The following is a 23,089-nucleotide window of genomic DNA, read 5'->3' as shown; positions in this document are numbered from 1 at the left end:
TAACTGAGGGTCGCAGTCCCCAAAGCCGCAATAAAAGTGGATTAAATGCAAACACATGCGAGCTCGTATGGGATACTCTGGTTTTCGGCTTCAAGATTTTGAGCTCCTTTGAATCCCAATACCAAAGGCATGCCATGACAATGACAAACTCAACGTCAAAGCCAAATGCTCTTAGTTAAGTGTCAAATTAGGCCGCAAAAATAGACCGCATGGACCGACACGAGCTCATGAAGTTCGGGTTCGAATTTTAAGTGCACGTTGGCCAAAATGAGCGGACAACCAGCTTAGACACATTCTTCTATTATGTGTGTAGATTAAGTGGATTGAAAATAAATTATTTAAACTTCATTTGAGAAACGCTTGATTACGAACGCAACTAGCAATAAATGAAATTTTAAGGAGAAATTCCAGAATGTGACAGTAAGTATTTATACCAATAGCGAAAAGAGGACCTATTTCCTTAGAATCAAAAGCCTTTAAGCTGATCATTTATTTAAGAATATTGTGGATGAATAGTAACAAAATATAGTTGAAGTAATATTAAGAACCACCTGCTCTGCAATGACCACGCATTTTTCATGGAACGAAATTTACGTGACAATTTCAAAGCAGCCGATTCTGTGCGCCTAGGAGGCATATAAGCAACGAGAACTGCAACTGGAGCTAACCGAATCCGAAATATTGGACGACAGTGGCTGTTCGGAACCGGGCTTGCGCTTGGACCGAAATTTTAAACGTTTCCAAATGGGATGGAATATGCCGTTTTTGTTGCTGTCTTTATTGACGCTGTCGTTGCTTTCTGTGTTAACCGTACTTCTTTCGTACTGCATTTGGGGGGTCTTTTTCACAAAGGGCTTGCCCAGTCGCTTAAACAGCACTCGAAACAATTTTGGGGGCTTGGCTTTCTTCTTGGGCAGCTCCAGGCTCAAAGCAGTCGAAGAGGATTGGGCCGACTCTTCAGTTATTTGAGACAAATTGCACAGTGTCAATGGCAACGTTTGTGGTGGGGATGGAGTCGGTGGCTGTTGCAGCCCTTCAAGGACACGTTTTAGATTTCTGCGAAGGCTTTTGTATTGTTCCTGATTGGGAAAGCCATGCAAGGTGGAAAAGGGATCCTTCTGGCTGGGATAACTTTTGCCACAGGTGACGGAGTGGCGTACAAGGCGCGGTGGTGGTTTCGGCGCTTGACGTCGCTTGCAACGCGGCGGTGGTAAAGGTGGCATTGGTGTGGTTGTTGCCACAAGTGGATCAGGTGCTGATCTTTGCATGATAGGCTGAAGCACCAACACAATGCGCTCTGCGCTGCATGAAGCGCTCTTGTTAAGGTACCAGCTATAAGGAGAACTTAAAATGCAAGTGTGTGAATCTCAAGGTTAGTCCTTACCCAATCACAATCAATAAAAAGTTGTACACGGGCAGCGCCACAAGGCTTTGAAATAACAGATTTAAAAAAGGACAGCCTGAACTCTTCAGCTTGACTAGCAAAAGCCAGCAATATGAGTCCGGCTGAAAGGAATCTTCTTGCAACGAGCTCATGGCTATATCGGTGTGATTGTGCAAGCCCAGCACAAGCAGCCCACGTCGAACACTGCCAGGCCGTGCGTTGACCAGAAATACCGTCAAGATGAGAATTAACGATCGCCAGGGTAGCATCCTCTATGAGTCGTATGAAGCTTCAATAAAACTTGTTGCTGTTGTCTTTTTCGTAAAATATAAAATATAAATTGTGAAACTAACTCCGCTTACGGGCAAGGCCTACTATCCTCTCCGAATGTAATTGTAAACGAACAGAGTTGTATACGAACTGAATTGCCATTATTGTAAATTTTGTGTTTTAATTACTGTCTCTAATTAAAGTGCACAGCTTAAGCCGCACAGCTTAAACCGCCATCGTAGCTTAATTCTGCGCATTGATTTACCTACATGAGTTGGCTATGTAATAAAATCCAAACGAACTCATAGTCACGAGTTTGTGATTTATAAATAAACACAAGGGCTCAATGATGAGGGTAACTTTAGAGCCAGGAATACTCACCACGTCCTAGCAATAATTCGACATGATTTTAATTAAAACTGAACAGCAGTAAAACTGAACAGCAGAAGCTTTTAATTTTGTTTACCCTGGAGATACATTTGTTACTTGTTTTGGGCAACGTTTGCAACCCTTAATGCTCTTTCTATTTAGTCGCGTAATTTTCAGCTGAAATTCAATTTTAATTATGTGGCCAACACGTAGAACCGTAAAAATTGCATGTGAGAATAGAAAAAATTTAATGATATGGCATATTAATGCACAGAAAGTTCATATCTACATGTTCTTCAAAAAGGTCCGTGGCCGAACGTACTTATACATTTAACAGTTTAAGGACAGCAAAACAAATTCTTAAGAACCATATTTGTAGAATTGAATGTAAAGCATACACAAAACGTATATATTATTAATATTAAACATAAACACATTTGTTATTTATCTTAAAATCTTTGCAAAAGCATTTTTTTATGTCATATGTGTCTAGACTAACTATAAACAAAATACAATTATTTTTAGTATTCTTTATGTAAGTCGAGTATTATTCGCCCAGCCAACAATAGAACAAAGCCGAACACACAATCTGACACTAAGTAGCAAGAAGCACTCACAGACTTCCGCCCATATAATGATTGGCTAGTGAAGCGTACGATACAAATGAGTATCCCCCGTAATGCGATTGCCACAGGACACTAATGTATATCCATCTTTATGATTGATGTACGCCAGCGTGAAATTTATATCATGTGGTTCGGCTGTCTGAATCGAAAATTATCTCCGCTTCAATGGTTGACCTTTTGGCTAACCTTTAGCAAAAATTTGGTAAGAGCAGACTAGTTATTTATTGGCATAATAGCTTGTGATTAATTTTGATAATTGACTTTCACTATTGAATTTCCATCGAATAATGTTGATATTTACTATCACCCAGATATATAATTTACATTAATAATAGCTGCTGTAATTAAGTGAAGATGATTTATAGAGCTGTGATTGCTAAAAACAAAGTGGACCAATAACTGCGCTAAATAAATAAATAAATATGAGAAAAGTTCAATATTTATAGCTGAGCTGAATTGCATTTAATTATGTTTTAAAATTGCCATTCCATATACATTTGCAAAGTTTTGTGTTTATGTTTGTTTAATAAGAGTAGACAGAAAATATTAAATTATCATCCAACGTATTAATAAGTTAAATTAATTTAACTAACATATCTTCTTATAATATAAATTAATTTATATATGCATTTAAATTCGCATTTTAAATGGGGCTCCGTTAGTCGACATTTGTGGTGCTCTATCTTAAGCAATTAATGCCAATTGCAACTTAAAAGGGGAATTTTTATTACAACTCGTGCCCGACCAGCGAAAACCAATAAATTTGCATATAAGAGACAGTAAAATAAACGAAAAAAAAAACACATTTTAAATTTAATTAATTCAATTGTAGGGCGACGATGCGATGTGCAGTGCGATTCATGGCTACAAGCCCTTGCATAATTTGCTCCTCTTTTATTGGATTTCTTTTGCAATTTATCTGAAAATCTTCTGCTCTATCTTCACGTTAAATATTTAAAAAAATATATTTAAGTGACTTATTTATAGCCGGTCATGGTATAGGTTAGTCCTAGCCCGTAATCTGAAATCAGGAAGGTGACAGACTTTTTGTTCAGTTTGTCGATTAAAATTGAAGAAAATTTTTTCCAAGTGTTCGTATTCCATTTTAATATCCTACTTTATTGTTAATCAGATGACGGCCAATTTTTAGAAATTTAACTGCAACTTTAGAGTGAAATAATTTATTTACCCATGCTTTACAAATCGTAACTTCCAGCCGTGTTTTTTCTTTAAAAAAAACTTCATTTTTTTCTAGCTAATTATAAAAACTTTGACTTGTCATTAAAATTGTCACTTCCTTTGCAACAAAGCTCATTAAAATAATTCAAGCCATGCAAGGCTCTTACACCTCTTGCTCTGGATTGGAAGCCAGTCACCACCTTGGTTGCTTTGTCTCAAAACTAAAGACATTAAAGGATGCAGCATCGGGCGAAGGCATGTCTCCACTGGAAGGCAAAACTTTGGCGCCGCAGCTGTTGACATTTGTTTGATAGTTTTCTGATGACAAATTTACAGGCCAGTTGTAAAAATATGCAAATGTGAACAGCAGAGGCAGCAACAGCAGGCGTCTTTTGAATTTCTAACGACTTATTAAAAAAAAATTATTAGATTCAATCCTTAATGCCCTCACTGAAAATGATTCGTGGTAGTTTAAGATTTTACAGTTGGTGACATTGTTGAAGATATTTTTCAATTCACATCATGGTTTCTTGATTTTTCATCAACTCGCCGTTGACCATTGGGTTGTATCGGGACTTACGACTGTATGGAGAGACGACGTTTACACTTGACAGATGACGCCATATCGAACGGGATATTAAAAATTGAACTTAAATTTAGTTGAGCTGGATTTAACAACGAGATGCTTATAAAATATTTACAATCGAACTATATTTACTTACATTTTCAAAGCACCAGCAGTTGCACAATAAGAAACTCATATCCTCAGACTTTATACTGTTCACTACGTTTATTTGTGGCATGTGACTTATTAATTTATTACCAGTCAAACTTGCCTTTTTTTCATTTGCTCGTCATAATGGTAAGATCATTGGCTTAAATTTGATCACAGACTTAAGTTTATTGTACTTCAATTAATATTCAATGTCAACAGCTACACAATACCTTTAGGGAATCATCATGTTGTCCTTCACAATAGAAGACACTAAAATACTGCAGTTAAAGTCAGGGCAAATCATCGGGCCATTTGTCAGTCGTTTGCCAGAGGTGGGAAATAAATTACGCGACACTTTAGTCAAGCTATGCGAGTTGGCACTTCTGTTTAAGTTTGTGTTAGGAGCAAGTGGCATTATTCATACAGCCTGTCAAGGAAGGAATTGCCGGCTGCCATATAATGTCACGCAGCCAAGTAAGATGTCTATTCTGGCACGTGCTGCTTCTTGTTTGTCTATTTGTTTGTTGTGTGTTTGTATGCGTTTCGTTTGTTTTGTTGATGCCTGTAATTTGTCGGCTCATTATTAGCTGCGGTTGGGGCTTAACTGATGACAGTTGCGGTGCTAATTGAAAATTCGCTTTAAGTTCCAACTACTACTGCTTGTTCATGCAAAGCCAAAAGCTTGCCGGTAGACATATTACACCAAGTGTATGCAATTAATTACGGTAATTATGGCACGGCTTCTTCGCGACAATAAATTAAACAATTTTCCTTAATGGCAATGACAAAATAAATAAATAAAATTTATTTTACAAAAATATTCAGAGTTTTCTTTTGCTGCATGGAGTATGAATTATATGTGTAATAAAGTATTTCTTTTACAACTTTTGGTTAGTTCTGCCAACTTGTAAGAGCAGTTATGAAGTTTCTTCGGGAATTTAAAACAATTTCGTGGCACAAAGGAATTGCTTAACTTTAGACAAACTTTCAACTGCATTCGGTTTTCATGGAAAAGTTAAGGTTATCAAAAAGACGCATGGGAAGAACATTAGCTTAGTTAGTATCAATTTTAGTTATGAAATTGAGCAGAAGTTACTTCAGAGTAACATAAATATCTATTCGAGCTCACTTATTCAATTCATGCCACGCTTAAAGCCTCATGCAAAATACATAATTCAAACAACGTGAAATATTAAGTTTATTATAAGCTGAAAAAACTAAAATCAAATAAACTCGTAAGGCATTTATAACTGCTTTCAACTAAAGTTTCATATAATACTACATATTCATTTAACTTTTAGGCAATTCCCAAAATTCCTTTTACATAGATTTTCATGAAATTAATTGATGCGACGGCTTCTCCCAAAATAACTCAAATTTAGCAGACTGTACTCATATTGTTTTGTATTCATATTGCTTGCAGAGATTCACTCCAATTCCAAACGCCACGCCCACTTCGGTCTGACCCTCGATTAAGTGTCCCTATAGAATTTGCCCAATGGCAAACAAAACAGAAGTAAGAGCATAGCTGGCGAATGAAACTAACTTATCAATACCCTGTCTCTTTTCTCTAATGGTACAAGCGAGCCTTTTTGCAAAAACAGATGTTAAAAGCCCATATTCCCCCTTTTGTCAACGGAGCATTAAAGTGAATGAATAACTGTGAAAAGTTTTCTGCTCTCAATATAATTGATTGATTTTCTGTGTGCTTTAAGTATAAAAGTGAAGACAATGTTGAAGGCGTTGCTAATTCCATTGAAATGACATAAAATGTGTCAAATTTTATGATATTCTTCTTGTTCAGTCAATCGTGCAAGGGTCCAAAATATGAACAGAGCTTATTCCCCCGTTGCCTGACAACGGCATCGTCCATATTTCAATTGACGACCTAAGCAATGCAAATATATACGTTTAATGTATATATTTATGTACATTGAGCTGCTCCGCATTTTGAGCAGTTGAGCCTCGCTGCACATGCTTCGATTTTAAATATATCTCGGCCCTATGTTATATTCATTTTCGTTGCGCTAGCTAAAAGTAGAATATTTTGAACAGGCGAAACTTGCAGCTTATGTCACACTCGTCCCATAATAAATTGAAATGAAGAAATACAGAAAATATTTTATTGATTTGAAAAGAATCCATCTAACAACTGAACCATATCAATAGATGGAATGCTTTTAGTTGCCATTGTGTTATACAATACATAAGCTTGGCAAGCTAATTTTATGTAAGTATGTTACGAATAAAGATTTTCTGAATATTTTATAAATTAAAATAAAAATAACCACCAAAATAAAATATAATACCTATTATGGGCTTATCTAAATCCATTCAGTATAGGTAAATCTATGAATTATTAACAACATAACTTATACGATTTAATATCAGTAAAAATGTCAAGCATGTAAGCTAATTTTTAACAGGGATTGAGTTAACATACGATATAAGTATATTATTTGTCAATGAGCAAGCAAATAAACTGATTATGGTGAAAAGGGAATCCAGTATTTCATGCACGCAATTTTTGAATTTGCATTTGGTGAAGTTTGGTAGCGATTTGCGGCTGGTGTAAACCAATCTGTCGCATAAAATGAATTATAAGTAGATCAAAAGAGCATTTGAATAAGGAAGTTGAATAGGCACACGAATCAAATGATAGCCATGTATGATTGGAATTATAAAGAACTTAGCTTCAATTGAGAATTGAGCCAAATTTGATTTGTAAATGAGAAACATTCGTATTTGTGCACAGAATATATTCATGAGTGTGCATTCTAAGATTAATATCGATATTCCATAAGGGCCCACGCATAATTCCTAACGAATCATTATTATACTTATATTTATTTACTAGTGGATACTATTTATTGATGATTTGTTAATTTATATTGTAGTTCCAATTTGATATATTTAAAAACCAATTACAAATTATTCATTGGATTGGAATTATGGCGCGAGAACAATTTGTAGTACATTTTAACTAGAATAACAATGAAATGCCACATAATCGCAGCTAAAGTTAAATCCATTTTGTGGCATTTTACGCTTCATTCAAATAATAATTTGCTTTTTGTTTAGTTTGATTTAATTTTCGTGTAAATTTGTTTGATTCAATTCAATTATCATATTTTTATTAATGCGAAAATCGTTTGTTTAGATGCTAAGTCCACTTTTGGATTCGATGGAAGTTTAATCAAAAATCAGACATATGCATACACAATAATACACGCATAATCAAACACAACGAAATTTTTAATTGAAACCGCATTAATATAATCAAATAAACAAATAGTCAAATGCATATGAAAAATCAATTAAAAATTAATTTAGACAAATGAAAATGTGAAAAGCCAACAATTGAGAATTGCATTTCAAATGTAACCAAAACTGTGAAAATTAGTGTATTGCAAAAATGTTTAAGTCCTTTGTAGTGAAATATTATATGTAAATTTATTTTCCTATATTCGTTTACAAAATAAAAAAAAATACGTATATAATAATAATAATTTTAATTAATTTATTGCGCTGTTATATTAACTTCCGCGAATATGTAAATGCCTTTGAGGTTAGCGGAAGTTTCATAAATCTGATGCAATGTCCATGGCTGAGGGCACAGCTCAAAATCAGGCAAAGGAAGCAAATAAAGCTTATAAAATGTATCTTGGGCTACAGAAATGTAGAATACTTTAATGCATGGCACAGATTGCTTTAGCCCTAATCTTCAACTAAATTAAGATTTACTTTTGATGAAATACAGAAGAAAGTAAGATGATGATATTTACAAAAATCATATATTTTAAATTTGTTGCTCAACCAAGAAAAGAAACTGGAAATTTTCTTGGTATAGGTTAGCATTCTAACGATACCTACCTAACATATTTAAACATAAGATGCATGTATATAATATAAACAATAAGTTGCAATCAACAGTTGTTCACCCGTTCTTCAGCAAATTTTTATGTACAGGTTGAATTTTCCATTTTACATGTGATGCTCTGCCCCCTTGAAGCTTTTGTCTTACACTTTCATTTAAATTATGAGGTTTCTTATTTTGAACAGAAACAATTTTTGATTTTTAAATGGAAAAGCCGCTATCTGGCCTGCGAAAGGATTTTTCCCAAATGCCAAAAATATCGCATTGTAATTTCTTTGAATACCACTACAATTTTCACACCTAATCAAACACAATCAAAGTCATATATTTTCTAGCGAGAGCCGAGCAAATTTTCATTTATTCAATGATTTTAAAATCCGCATAGGATTTGAAATCAAACGATGCGTATGCATAAATTTCTTTTGCCATGCGCAAATCAAGCACAGAATCACGAGGTTGCTGGACAGCCACTGCAGCGGCTGATTTTAATTGCACTGCATTGAAAAGGGAACTTTGCATAAAATTGCAGTAGGGAATATTTTACTAGGCTGGGTAAACAATGGCCATTTAACACAACAGTAGCTGGCTTTCAATAAATTTGTTTGCCTCTTCCCTTGCTCATTCTCAGCACACCATTTACAATTATTCAATTGCGAAAATCAATGCACATATGTAATTGCTATCACTAGAATGATGTTCATTATAGATGTACAAACACCTTCTAGCAGCTAGTTTGCAGGCATATGTAGGCCTCTACTTATCAATTATAATAAAAAAGATAAACTGTTAAAATTGTTAAACTTACCATATTTTGTCACTGAATCAACGCGCTTAATAATATCAGAAACCCATTTTTAAAGAACTGCGCACTTGACAAATGAACAATGTGAATATTTTAATTATAAATAAAACTATAAATCCAGGAAGGTATTTGCTGGACGAAACGGCAAACCAGTTGACAGTAAAAAAAGAATGCATAACAATTTATTTTCTGCGAGCTGTGGGTTACAGATTGCGGACCGCGGTGAGCTGCCATTGGCACCGCCTGTTTAACCACAAGAAACGCATTTCAGTTCTGCCAATTAATGATAAATGACAGCAGACCTTGACAAATATTAAGTCCTCTAGTCGTGAATGCCCGACTGGGAGATATCCTTCTTTTCATGCTAGAAATCTACATAAACTACGACACGAATCATCAGCTATTCAAACAAGAAATTATTTAAATAAAGGGAATTGACTTGTAAACTAAAATTCTCTGGCTCTTATAGTTTCCCATGGATGGACAGACCATTATTATACCCGTTTTAAACAATTTAACTGAGTTCAGGGTAAAATAATTATTCTGCCAATTAATATATCTGCTATTAACACAATTGACTTCATAAAATATTCTTTATAATTTTATTTCAGTGCTGGGCTCACTTGCCCTAAGCACTATTTAATTTTTAAAGCATTTAATTTCCATAGACTACACAAATGTTTTCCGCAGTTTTCCCTTGTTACCGTTTACATTGTTACAAGCGGATTTCCGTAAGCTTGCTGGCTTACATTCCTATAAGTTTTACCTGGCATAACAAGCACGTAAACATGAACTACTTGTAGTTGGCTAGAAAATAATGCACTGTTTACCGTTGCCTTTATTTTTTGCACTATATTTTTTTTTACTGAGCCAAGTATTTTTATTAACAAGCGCTTAATAAAGCGAAAGCCGCAAGAGATACGGAGCAGGGTTTCGTCTGGCTTAGTTGGTTACATCTTAAGAATGTACATAGTACTTAATGCAAATAAGTATAGCTAAGCTATGTATGCCAGAAGAACACAAATGAATATCTGATATTTTGCCACATTTTTAATTTATAAAGAGTATAAATTTGTAATATGCCTGGTTTGGTATCAACAACCAAGTCGATAGATAAATTTGTCCCTTAATGTGGGGAATGCTTCGGTATTATTTCTATATTATGTAGCTCCAATTGAAACACCTTTAGACTAAGCATAGAAATAAATCTGAAATACTTTCACTTAAATAATTTCTGCTTTCCATTTCTTATTATTAATAACAATTAACCTTAGGGACTTTAACGTAAGGTCGTTAAATTACCTTTACTTTCACTACTCTTTTCACTTTGTATGCATAATTTTTTTTTGTATATAAAACATAATAGATACTTGAGAAGCCCCACGCTGTATACTGCAGATAAGCCGTAGCGGAAAAGCTGCACAAAACTTTAGCTACCCCTTTTAAAGCGCTTGAGCAATATAGTTTTGTGACTAACTGTGAAGCTGCCTGTTTAAGCTGGCCATAAGGATGCCAACGTCAGACTTCCCAACAAACACACAGCCTCACACACCGACGCTCACCCACACCGGAAACCTCACCTACACACACATACTGGTTATATGTCAACCAGCAATGCCTAATGCAAACTGCACGTTCGCCCAGAGACAGAAGAAATGCCAGCACGCTGTCTGTGGGTGTAAAAAATATCCAGAGAATGTCAATGTTAGACAAGGGTGACAAAGCTCTATAAAATAATATTTGCTTTGCGTTGTCGGGAATTCAAAATTGAAATACTTATCTACGCTTCAAATAAATAAATTTACATGGTACCTTTGCCAAAGGTCAATTTGTATGAAAATTTTGTAAAATTTTTAAAATGTTTCTTAAATATTGTTTACACTTACTGCAAACCAGATGCAATCAATGGTTACCCTAGTAATTTATCCAAGCCAAAAGGTTCCGTCTATACGATGTTCAATAAATGATGGGTAATTTATAAAAAACATCTTGCTGATAAGGTGCGTCTGTTCCTGTTACTGGGGCCATTGTCAATATAAATAAATCAATGCTAAGGCGATGTCCGTTGACTTATATTTTTTTGTTGTCTGCTGTCAGCGTGTAGTCCAAATGCGGGCAGTTGGAGAGGTGATTAGTAAACACACAAATTGTAAACAGCACTTGCCGAAGTATTGAAGACGCGGATGAGAGAGAACGATGACTAGTTCAAGATACGATGAGTATAAGACACGACCAACAATTGGGCATCAGCAAAGAAGTTGTTTAAATTGCAGACAACCGCACAGCAAATGTGCAATGCAGCTTTTGAAAACTCAATCAATAAGTCAATAAAAACGTAAAACATCAACATTAAGATTAAATTGTGTTTAAACTTTGGCCATCTATAAAAGACGGTATTGCGATTGGCCAGCCGCCTTATCTGTCCTGGAACTAAGACAATTATAAATTCTTACTCGTACTTCAGACCTTTGTACTGTAATTGCGTATTAGATAATGCACCATATATTTTTATTATATTTTATGCAACACTTAACCCTTGGAATCTTGCTATATAGCCAAATAAGCAATCAAAAACGAAATATACCATCAGATTTTTATTGAATCCCGAAAAATAAGGGTGTCTATTGCCGAATAAACACACTTTCCGACGCGTTTTGTTGCCAACGAGGCAAGAGTCATAAAAATGTTTAGGGTCATTTTATTATCACACAAGCTGTGGAATCCTCGTTGGATACAGTTCTCCCGGTCCAGTGTGAACATTGTTAGGTATAATGGTATTTACTTTTATGGTGTCCTAACTTAGGGTTTCTTCATGTGCATTATGTTGTTCTAATAAAGAGTTAGGCAGAAATGATAAGATATTGTCTAACAAAAATGTACTTAAGCGTTAAGATGCTTACGAGGGCAACAAAAAAATTAAGAATAAAATATCCGTTTCTTAACGAGTCAAAAAGCTGAGTAAATTTGTAACAACGTATATTAAATTTAAGCACTATTTTAGAGTTTTGCATATCTAGATCTAGATGCAATATTTTCACTTATTACCTAAGCTCATCTATTTATGCAAGTAGAAAATAAAAAAACACTTTTCAGCAAATTATATAATAACAATCTTACGAACGGTCAGCACCCACATATATTACACCACGTGAACTTTTTTGTTGCAGCAAAAACAAAAAGTAAAAACTGCCCACAGCAGGCGACCATAAATCGTGACTAACAATGCTCGAGAGGCAACGATGGTTCCTTGGCCAGTTGGTAGATCAGATATCCTTCGTGCATATGTAGGGTATGGAATATATGTATGTATAGACATATGTGTACGTTCCTTGGACGTGTAATTTCTCTCTGAAAGTGTTTGTGGTCCGCACTGTGGCTACTGTTTGTGCAATTGCATTAGGGATTTTGCTAGAATATTTATTACATGTTTGTTTACCAAGCGCTAGGTGTGAAATTTAATAAATTTTAAAATTACTAGAAAAATAATCTTATTTTGCTGAGCGTAGTAAAATTAGTGAAAAATATATTCCAAGTATTCTGTTGAAGTGTCAAGAGATACTCATGTATTCTGTTAGAAAACTTTAAAAGTACTGTATTTAAATTACACGCTGTTACTAGTTCTTTAACTGTATTTAAGAAACTCAAAATCAATTGACTTTATAAGCGATGATGATGAATTACCCCATAATCTATGCTTGGGCATTGCGCTAAAACACATGAGCTGAGTAAGCGGATGTGTTACTTTACCTCCAGCCACCTCTCTGTGGCAATTCCATATACTGACAGACCTAATTTCAGCATGTGACAGCTGCTGCAGTATTTCGCTTCACTGCGAGTCTTTATTTTTGTTCATACACCCGAAGTAATCGAACATTGTTGACCACATTTTGCCTGCCGTCAGTTTGCGGTTGTGTGACACTCATGACTTGTGACAAACGGTTATAAATAATTAAATTTTTTTGCCTTGTTTATTTGATTTATTGACTGTATGTACAATGGGTTTCCGTTGAAATTTTTCGTTTCATGTACCTACCAAAATGCCAAGGCTTTCCCATTTCTGATAAAATGACTGGAAAAAAAGTAATTGATTTTTGTTGTAATGATTATTACCCGTTCGCGACCTTTTGCCACATAAGAGAATGTTGGTATAAAAAATAAGCTGAGCTGTTTTCAAAAAAGGCAACGGACACTTTTCAAGTTCAAGGAAAGCAACGCGTAAGCAATTATCTGTTATTAAGAGCAGGTAAATGAATGCAGAAGTGGGACGGACCATACATATAAACGACCTAATTTTTGTCACCTAAAGGACCAAGTTATTTAAACGTAAGCCATTTACTTTCGTCTTAAATAATTAATGAAAAATTATGAATACTATATTTTAATGTATTCTTGCGTGTGCGTCCCAAAATATAACCAATAAATTTAAAAATCACACAGACTATTTTATACCCTGAACCCATTAAAAATGGGTATTAGGGTATATTGTATTTGTGCAAAATCCGAGTGTATGTAACAGGCAGAAGGAAGCATCTCCGACCCCATAAAGTATATATATTCTTGATCAGCATCAATAGCCGAGTCGATCTAGCCATGTCCGTCTGTCCGTCCGTCAGTATGTATGAACGCAAGGATCTCAGAACCTAAAAGAGCTAGAGACTTGAAATTTTAGATGTAGGTGCTCGTAATGCCTGCGCAGATCGAGTTTGATTCCGATAATCGATAACTTACTCCGTTTCCAAGCAATCGATAAAAATCGATATCGATATCCTGTTTTTTGGGCAATTTTAGTAAATAATAAGAGCTAGAGTCACGAAAATTGATATATTGCTTCTAAAATAGAATATATATATGCATTTGATGTTGGAAAAAGAGTGTTTAGGCAAACACAATATAAACACTGTTTATATTTTCTTTGGTTCAGGGTATCCCCTAGTTTCTCACAGATTAAAACTTACTGGCACCAGGGGAAATAGTAACACTTATTTTTATATAAAAATCATTCCTATCAACTCTTGCCAATCATTAAATTCATGTTTTTAAGCCAGCAGTAGCCTGAAGACTTGTTACAAAAACTTTTTGCAACCTCTTAAATTGCAATTGCCAATGGGCAAAGACGCGCTCATTAAAAGTGCCAAAGTTTTTATACAGTTTGTCTGTAGTTCGTGGGGCTTTGGCTATTAAGCAATGAGTTTTCAAACAATGGCATTTTTTACGATGTGATAATTATGTGTGAAAGCTTCAATTTGAACTTTCAAAAAACACTGTGATTTAAAGTGTACATTTTATAACTATAGCTACTAGACAGAACTTGAAGTCGATAGCATGCTAGGGAGTTAGTATATTAGGATAATTATATATTATATATTGTAGTTTATCTTGTATATTTTATACCAATTGTACAACTTACATTTTTATTTCAGCACCCATTTTACACTTTGATTAGTACTGGTGATAAATACTGTTCATGATATGAAATAAGTGGCCTTTCCTGAGAGATTGTTGCTTTTTATTGTATTTACAATTTAATTTCCACTCAACCGCTTTCAATCCAATTGCGATTCACGGAAAAGTGGGTCGCTGTCCGGAAAAAACGTGTAATAATATTGCAATCGGTCCCAGCGGACTGCGCAATGCTCTGTTTAAGACTGATCAAAGAGAGCCCTCTTGACTTTAAGGATAGCGGACTGTGATGCTAATTATTTCGAAGGCCTTACATAGTGTACCTTTCAAATTTGATAACTAGCTTCAGTTTATTTTCCAAGTTTCATGACTGCAGTTTTAAGGTCGGCTCACATTGCACTGAGCTAATATACTCTCCTTGACATTGTGACAGCTTAAAAGCTTATCTACCTCGGACTTGCATCATCAATAAAGTTATTCATGTGTGTTTTTCAGTTCAATTTAAAATTGATCTGATGGTCATTTCCTTAAGCAAACAACATAAATATTAAAGAGTGAGAGAGAAGAATGTATAACACATGTCAGCTGTCAACATATATGTGTACTTAATCTCAGGCTATAATCGCCAACATAAATTTCAATTAAAAACCTGACAGTGTCAGACATTAACTGTTGCTCTGTAAAGCAACATTTCAATATTGAAATTAAGTTTGCTGTCCATAAATTGCCGTAACCGAATCCCCAATCGTAGCCAAAAGCACGTTCATACAGCTTCATTAATACATTTTCACCATAAAAGCTGACTGTATTTTGCCGCTATCTGAAAAACTCTCTTTTAGCAAAGTTAATGAAACTTTGTTGCTTTTTGACAGCTCTTGTCGCACACGATTTATGTGTACACTGAAAATAATACTTAATATGCACTTATTGCAAGTGAATGACAATATCCAAAAAATTAACCAAAAAATTAACCTCTAACATTTAAATTACCAAGAATTTTATTTGTTTGTTATTATTATTTCGTATTATTTTGGAATCCTTTTCTAACTCTTTTTTATAATTTAAAATCGAGCTTAATTTTCAATAATTATTTCAGGACAGACTTAAATGTCTGCCAACATGTTAGCTACCGGTAAGCAACAGGTGTGCATATTGGATGGACTGTAAAGAAAATGCTCCACAAAATGTGTAAGTACACAACGTTCCAACCCCAAAGTGTTTGAGGTTAGAATAAACAAACAGGCTGCGACGGACAAGTTGTAATGTCTTTTGGCGGTTGGTTTGAACTGTTTGGTTGCTTTAAACACAGGAAAATCATCAAAATAAAAAATAATGTTAAAAATAAAATGTTATTCTCCGTCTTAGGATTTGGTTGTAAATATACTTGATCTTTCTATAGCTGAAATATTTACAATAGTATATCTTGGCACTGCAAACAAAATCTACAATTGCAAAATTCTGCAGAAGCTGCATTTTGTCAGTGTGTGCAAAGTATTGGGCCAAAGTGCTTGTCGAATATAAAGCTGTCAAACTTTTAATGTCAGACAGGTCCAATTCCCAGAGGAGAATGCTCCACGAAATATAAAAGGCAATCTTAGTGGGTGTGTCCACATTGTAAATAATCCCCTTATCAGCAGTTGTTTCTAAGTACAACGTAATAGATGTACAACTCATGAATTTCTTCTCTTTCACTACTCTTACAGCTGTTGAGCTACGTAAAGTGGAAAAGAATATACTACACATACACATTGGGCTCTTCAAACTGAAATACAACTCCTGTTGCTTTCAAGTGCAATTAAAATAATAATAGTGTGCTTCGGCTTTCAGTCTATTCAATTGAATATTGAATTGAATTGAATTGAGAATAATATTTTGACTGGTTTACCTAAAATTTATTGCCAATTGAATATAAAGTCATTTTTATAAACATCATAAAAACCCTGCGAAATATGCCAGTGGTTAAGATTGCAGGAATTCATAAGTTGTTCTCTCCTATTTTAGGTGTCACTATATTCAATATGTATAGGATAAATAGCAGAAATTATAAAAGCCGCAATCAATGCATTAAAAATTAAATATCCCTACAGTCCCACCATGAAACCTACTTTAACAATTATTTTCCGCGCTGTTGCATTCAATGGAGCCAACCATTGTGCCCTTCCGGCACTGACAAATTGTAAAGCTTGCCAACAGCTAGAAGATACCCTGCGGAGGCTCCTCGCCGCATAATTAAGAGCTGCTTGGAGGTTCTGCACCACTTGTTGATTACGCCACAGGAGTACTTGTTGTTGGCCGGACAATGACCGTGCCAAGAAGTTTAATGAAATTAGTTGGGCAGCTAAAAAAAGAGAAGAGAAAAATATTCAAAAACATTTAACGGCGTGCATTTAGCTAGATGCTTGTTGAAGATTTAATTTAGTTTCTTAGCACGATAATAAATGCAGAATTATGTATTTAAAACGTGTTTATAGTGGTTGGCATTAAGTAACAATCGAAATCGTATACTTATTTGAGCATGTATATCAGTTTCCCAGTGGGAAACAGTCATTGGCCAGGGGCCATGCTTTTGGGGGCAACATGTGCTGGGATTTAAATAGAAAATATAACAGACACAAGTTGCATTTGCTACACTTCACAACAGGAGCCACAATTATGCCACATGGCAACGAAAAGTCAGTGACGTGTACCAAGTATTTACCCAAATGTCGCAATATCCTGCTACTGCATCCTGTTCATTCTCGAACAATGCGTGCATTCAATTCCCCAAGAGATGAATTAAAAACTGCAGCCTCGTCGCCTGACAACTCTTATATAAAACTAAAAAAAAGGATAAAAAATGCAATGAAAGATGAAACACAAAAGGGCAACCCCACGCAAGGGGGTGCACAGCTGGGGGAACACTTAACCATTGTCTAAGCGCTGCAGGCTAAATAGCAGGAAGCAGCGCTAAACAGTAGAAATCAACAGAAAGCACTTGCAACGGCAACCGAGTGGCGCCCCGAGTGTTTACAGCAATTCATTTGCGCCTCAACTACCAGATCGCAACAATGGCCAACAGTTGGAAGAGACCGTCAAATGAATTTTCTGCCTGAAAATAACCTTAAAGCTATTGCGCGCAATTCACGCCCAGACTGGCGCACACAAATGGATGAAGTGATACTGGTCACAACCTGTAAACGAATAAGTAACAACAAACAAACCCTATTCCCTTATTGCATTTCAGTTGTGGCCACATTTATTTTCCTTTCTTTTGCCCAGACTCTCGGCCACTGTGTAAATATGAAAGAAACACAGAACCGTGCTGAAGACGAACTGTCTATGCCATCATGGCCATCATTCAACCTGTCGAGGACATCTGCTTGACCAGCAACGGCGGCTGCTGCTGACTATGGCTATCAAAGTAATTGCTCTGCTGCGGCTACTTTGATGTGGTCCAAGACTTCCACAAATATGTACCTAAGTTAACTTAATCTCTAAATATGTTGCGGAGTGGCAAATTTAGATAAATTTTAGTTATGAACTAGAGAGTGCTTGATGATAATAAATAAATATATAAAAAATTAAAAATTAAATATGTGGTTGGAATTAAAATAATATATATGTTTGAAATTTTCCGCTCTTTCTGGAGCTGATGCTAATATAAGATTGCCTACATATGCATATTTCAATTTTCGTTTGGCATAGAGAGAAACTATTGTATTGTAAAATTATAATCTAAAGAGTCTACCGAATCAAAATCGAAGAAGATTTTAGGAACATTTTTTGTTATATAAATTAAAATAATTTCAAATTGTTGTTTTGAAAATACTCGAAAAATATAAAAACCATTGTATGGTTGTTTCGCACTCATTCAAACTCTTCTGACGCGATTTTCGGCGAATCTTTAGATTGGAACTGTGCCCCAAATCCCTCGCTGAGTCATAAGTAATATACTTTTTTGAAGCCTTGTGTATAAAATATATATATATGACAGCGGAAATATGTAGAAATTTTCACAGCACGCTATGGCAACTTCTGCAATATTATCTCGTGAATCCTTTGACTTGGAAAATAAAAATGCCAGCAACAAATAAAAATGACAACAGGGTGCCAACTGACGGGTGAGTGGTGGAAGTGGGGGCAGGGGCGCTGTGGTTGCCTATACAGATGAGTATATTCATGGCTTATACAAATATCTTATGCTGCATTTGGCCAGATTAGCCTAGCGCATTAGTCTCAAGCACTGGTGGCATACACTGCGTATGAGCTATTTATTGTATGCTAAAGAAATTTTCTGTTCTTTCTGGTCGGATGAATATGAAAAGAAAGAACACAATTTATGACTATGCAAAATAATTGAATTTAGCTAAAGTAGTTATATTATAGCTTATATTAGTCATACGTTAGCTAAGGTTTCAATTTAAACAGTATCCTTACCCCAATTTAGTTTTATTGTATATGATTGAGTTCGGCGCAATCATTTGTTTCGATTGCTATGGCACAGCGTGGCCCATCTAATCATATTCTAGACTTTTTAACGGTGGTGTGAGTGTGGTTCTGACTGTTGTGCTGTATAGGCCAAGGACTTTTCACAGAGCCAGCCTCCAGACTTGCCGTTGAGTGCTTTTTGCTTGTTTATCCAGTCAACTGTTCACGCATTCAGTCTTGGCCTTAGTGTGCCACTTCTTGATGCATTCATTCAAACGTGTTCCATTTAAATTCTACTTGCGATGCATTCATGCCTGTCCACAGAACTTGCTTACCTTGGCCCAAAGTTTAAGCTCTCTATATAAGCTCCCACGAGTCAAATAATTGCACGTTCCAATTGGCACTTTAAGTAGCAGCAGGATTGGGTGGACTTTGTGTCTGGTTCGCTTTTATAACTTTTGCCGTTTCTTTTGTTTTGTCAATGCCAATTGTCACTCAGCTCTGGGCCCACTGAAAGATAAATAATAAAAAAACATTCTTTTGTGACTGAACTAAAAGCATGCAACTGATGTCTCCGTCTGGCAGTTTCAAAACAAAATGTTCGCCATAATGATGACAAAGCATGACAAAAGCAACTGTTGCTGCTGACATTAATTTTAGCGCCAGCGACAGCTGAAAGTTAAGATGACTCGAACAATCACAAAGTGTAATGAATATGTATAGGGCTTAGGACCAGTTTGTTTACCAAATTGATTAATAATCCATGGATTATATATCAATAAATATCAATTTTCTTATTGGCAATAAGTAGAGTGCCGCCCACTTTCAGTGCGAGCGAAGGCAAACAGAGTGCGAAAAGTTTTCTCATAAATATGCCTATTGTAGAGCATAATCCCTGATAAAAAGAACTTGATAAAAGGCTTTCTTACATTGACAATTTCAAATTGGATGATTAGATTTGGATAGCACAAAAGACTCCTCTCATCTGACTGTGTACTTTGCCATCGAATATCTTCTTATATGAAAATAAAGTGAACACAAATGCAATAAAAAATTGCAAAGGGAGCTGAATAGAATGATGCCGGCTATCAGTTGGATAAAATCATTTGATAAATAATACTTATGTGTGTATGTAAAACACTTTTCTTATCTATTTTTTTATGTACATCGAAAGACACTTAAAAATTCCATGCTGGGATGCATAAGTTTAATTAAATAAGTAGTTTTTCAATAAGTGTAATATCTGTCTGCCCTTTGCATTTAAATAAATAAAATGCAATATTCCAATGTATTAATCAGGTCTTTCTTCTGTAACACTCGCGTTTTTGCGAAGAACAATATTATAAAATAATGTTAAGCCACTCAACAAATTTAAAATTAGATTAGACATTTATAAAAAAAAACACACTCAATTAATTGAAAAATCTGATATGTACTGAAAGGGCACACACGACAACCAGACCCCTTCAACTGCTGACAACTGCTGGCGTAATGCAAAATATGTGAGGTTTTAAGGTTGTTGCCTTTTCAGACGCTTCGTCGCACTGTTGCCACTTCCATTAGCAGACTTTTGGCTGCAGAGGCGTTAATTTACTCCCATCTCGTTGGCTGTTTGCATAAATCAGCGTTTCCCCCAAAATGGTGTGCGTCGTGCCGTGCCACCGTCCTCTGACATTGCACACATTTCGCTAAAGCCACAAGAATCCTGGAAGCTCGTTAAGCGGTTGCCACTTATTTTCTAGGTAAACCCTTTCTAAGTATAGCCGGGTCGGGAATTTGCACCTGGTTGAAGCGTATGCTTGCACACATATTACACGGCTCGGGGATTTACAGCTGCTTTGCTGTATGGTTTAATCCTTTTAGCTCAGTAATTTTGAGTGTCAGTTTTAATGCGGGGGCGCTTTGTACTCATTTGTTGAATTACGACTATAATGAGTTTCTGTTTTTGCTCGCACTTGAAATTAAATATATCACCCCTGAACTTTTACAAGTTGAAGCACGTTGCTTCTTTACTGAAATCTAAATAAAATGTCTGACATTTTGCAAATTTAATTAGAAAACCCTTTTTGCTATCCGTGACCCTGGCGCTCTAAAAGGAAATATAGCCCGCCAATCGCCAATCGTGAAAGAATCATTTCGCTTGATTAGCTGTCTATTTTATATAATCCTTTGTGACTTGCAAAGAAAGGAAAGCAAAAAAAAAAATAAAATAATAATAAACAAAATAAGAGTTCGTACAAAAAGAACGAGGCAATCAGAATAAAGGACTGATTTTGATTGGGGCAATAATTAAATTCTTAATAGCATCAAATCAGTCTATGACTGGGCTAGATTTTAATTGCCGGCAGAGCTGAAAAAACGTGCTTGGTTTATACGCAAAGAATGTGCGTTCCTTTTATCTTATGAATGGTAGCTGTTGTTCTATGAAAAGCAGAACAAGTGGAGTAAATAGTTTAGTTTGAATTACAGCTCACGTCTTAGACATGAATAAATTCCGAAATATTATTGGCATCAATTTCACAACATGAACTTACATAGTCGAAGCGCAGCGTCACGATACAAAAATTCATGGTAAGCAATTGGCAAAATCCTGTGTCAAATGCGCGACATATGCATAATCAATGACTAAAGCTGGCACGGATTCTGGATCTGAACTCCATTCATGACTTTCGTACCATTCTGCATCATTAAGTAGCTCAGCATGTTGAGAATATGCTAATAACTCCAAGGCTTAGGTTCACACAGGAACAGGTTCCACAAGTACACAGCAGGATAGGACGTTACGTATACGCCATGCTGTGCATGCTTAGAATATTTTTTGTTATTGTGGAAGACAATGGCATAGCCCTTAATCGTGTCGCCATTTAAGCCACATTATGGAATACAACATTCAGATCTTCTAAGCATTTCTCATGGTATATGCTAAGCCAATTTTATAACACTCTGCACATAAGGTAAGTGCTTAGAAAAATCTGCAAGATCTTTATCGATATAAAATATAACGTATACTTATATTAGATTTCATTAACAACTGAGAAAATAACACATTTTAAAATAGCTTACATAAAATAAAAATAATTACACAGAGTTTATATAAATATTTTAGTCAATGTTAAAATACATCCTGCTGTCAAACCATGCTATTAAAGCAAGATATCACTCAAAGGACGACGCATATCAGAAAAGAATTTTATGCATTCGATGGCCAACAGTGCGGCATTGTTTTAATTATTTCGAGTGCAAACAAATGGCTTGCAATACGGATACTCGTACAACACTCAGTTGGCCGCTTGATGGCAATTGAAAAGCCTTCACTGTGGTTCGACACGACGCCGTTGATTGTGCTGTTGTGGTGCTGATCAGTGCTATGGTAATTAATATTTTTAATGTTTTTTTAACGAGCTGTATGTGCAATACATAAATTGAAGCACAACAAAGAAGTGACATTGCAAGCTTATCTGCCCACATTTGCCAACTGGCACGACCTCTACCAATTCAATCAAAAATACAAATGGTTTGAATTCTGCTGCGATACTCATGGCTTTTATCGCCATGGCAGCAATTTAGCAAACAAAATTATCCAAAATATAGTTTATTACTTTTTATACGATATTTAGTGCTGTTTATACATCAGCTCGTTGGCATTTTGTACCTAACTCACTTCCGTTGCGGCCAATATCTCAAAAAACTTAAGCATCAAAACTTTACTTTTGATAAACGGATATGTAATTTTTTTGATTTATAATTAAATTTATTGCTGGTTTTTCTTAGTATATTTACCATCTTAATTTCATTTAAAGACAGAGTACCACGCAGTCGGGAGTTAATCATTGTTGCAGTACTTACTTTTATGCGGTATACATTTGTGCGCTGCTTTTTTAGTCTGAAAACGAGCTGCAGATTGCCCGTAAGCATTTTCTGTGAGTGCACTTTCGTGTTTTATTAAAACGCTTGCCAACAATTTAATGAATTTTTGTTTGCTCGCCGAAATCGCTGTCTGGCGGGTAATAGGCTTAATTTAGTCACATTTTTGGCACCGTCTGTCAAGTATTTTGGCAAG

At 35.4% G+C, this 23,089-nt stretch overlaps 1 protein-coding gene across 1 annotated transcript; it reads right to left on the bottom strand.

The window, feature by feature from the left end:
• Positions 1 to 462: 462 nt before the first annotated feature.
• Positions 463 to 1,760, bottom strand: LOC116651667 (uncharacterized). The gene is made up of 2 exons (XM_032438493.2): positions 1,385 to 1,760; positions 463 to 1,332 (listed from the first exon to the last, which is right to left on the bottom strand). The coding sequence occupies exons 1-2, from the start codon at positions 1,651 to 1,653 to the stop codon at positions 627 to 629; spliced, it is 975 nt and encodes a 324-aa protein (XP_032294384.1). The 5' UTR covers positions 1,654 to 1,760; the 3' UTR covers positions 463 to 626.
• Between the last annotated feature and the right edge of the window lie 21,329 nt (positions 1,761 to 23,089).

The sequence above is a fragment of the Drosophila virilis genome, chromosome 4 (assembly GCF_030788295.1).
Source record: "Drosophila virilis strain 15010-1051.87 chromosome 4, Dvir_AGI_RSII-ME, whole genome shotgun sequence".
In the NCBI taxonomy this organism is placed as follows: Eukaryota; Metazoa; Arthropoda; class Insecta; order Diptera; family Drosophilidae; genus Drosophila; species Drosophila virilis.
Note: the sequence above shows the minus strand (reverse complement) of the source record. Positions and strands in the feature narration are given on the sequence as shown.

What these genes read in the sequence shown, in the direction of transcription:
- LOC116651667 (XM_032438493.2), bottom strand. Translation starts at nt 1,653, where the DNA reads ATGCTACCCTGGCGATCGTTAATTCTCATCTTGACGGTATTTCTGGTC. An exon ending in TTTTTATTGATTGTGATTGG is followed by an intron (nt 1,333 to 1,384) that starts GTAAGGACTAAC and finishes TTCTCCTTATAG; the next exon opens with CTGGTACCTTAACAAGAGCG.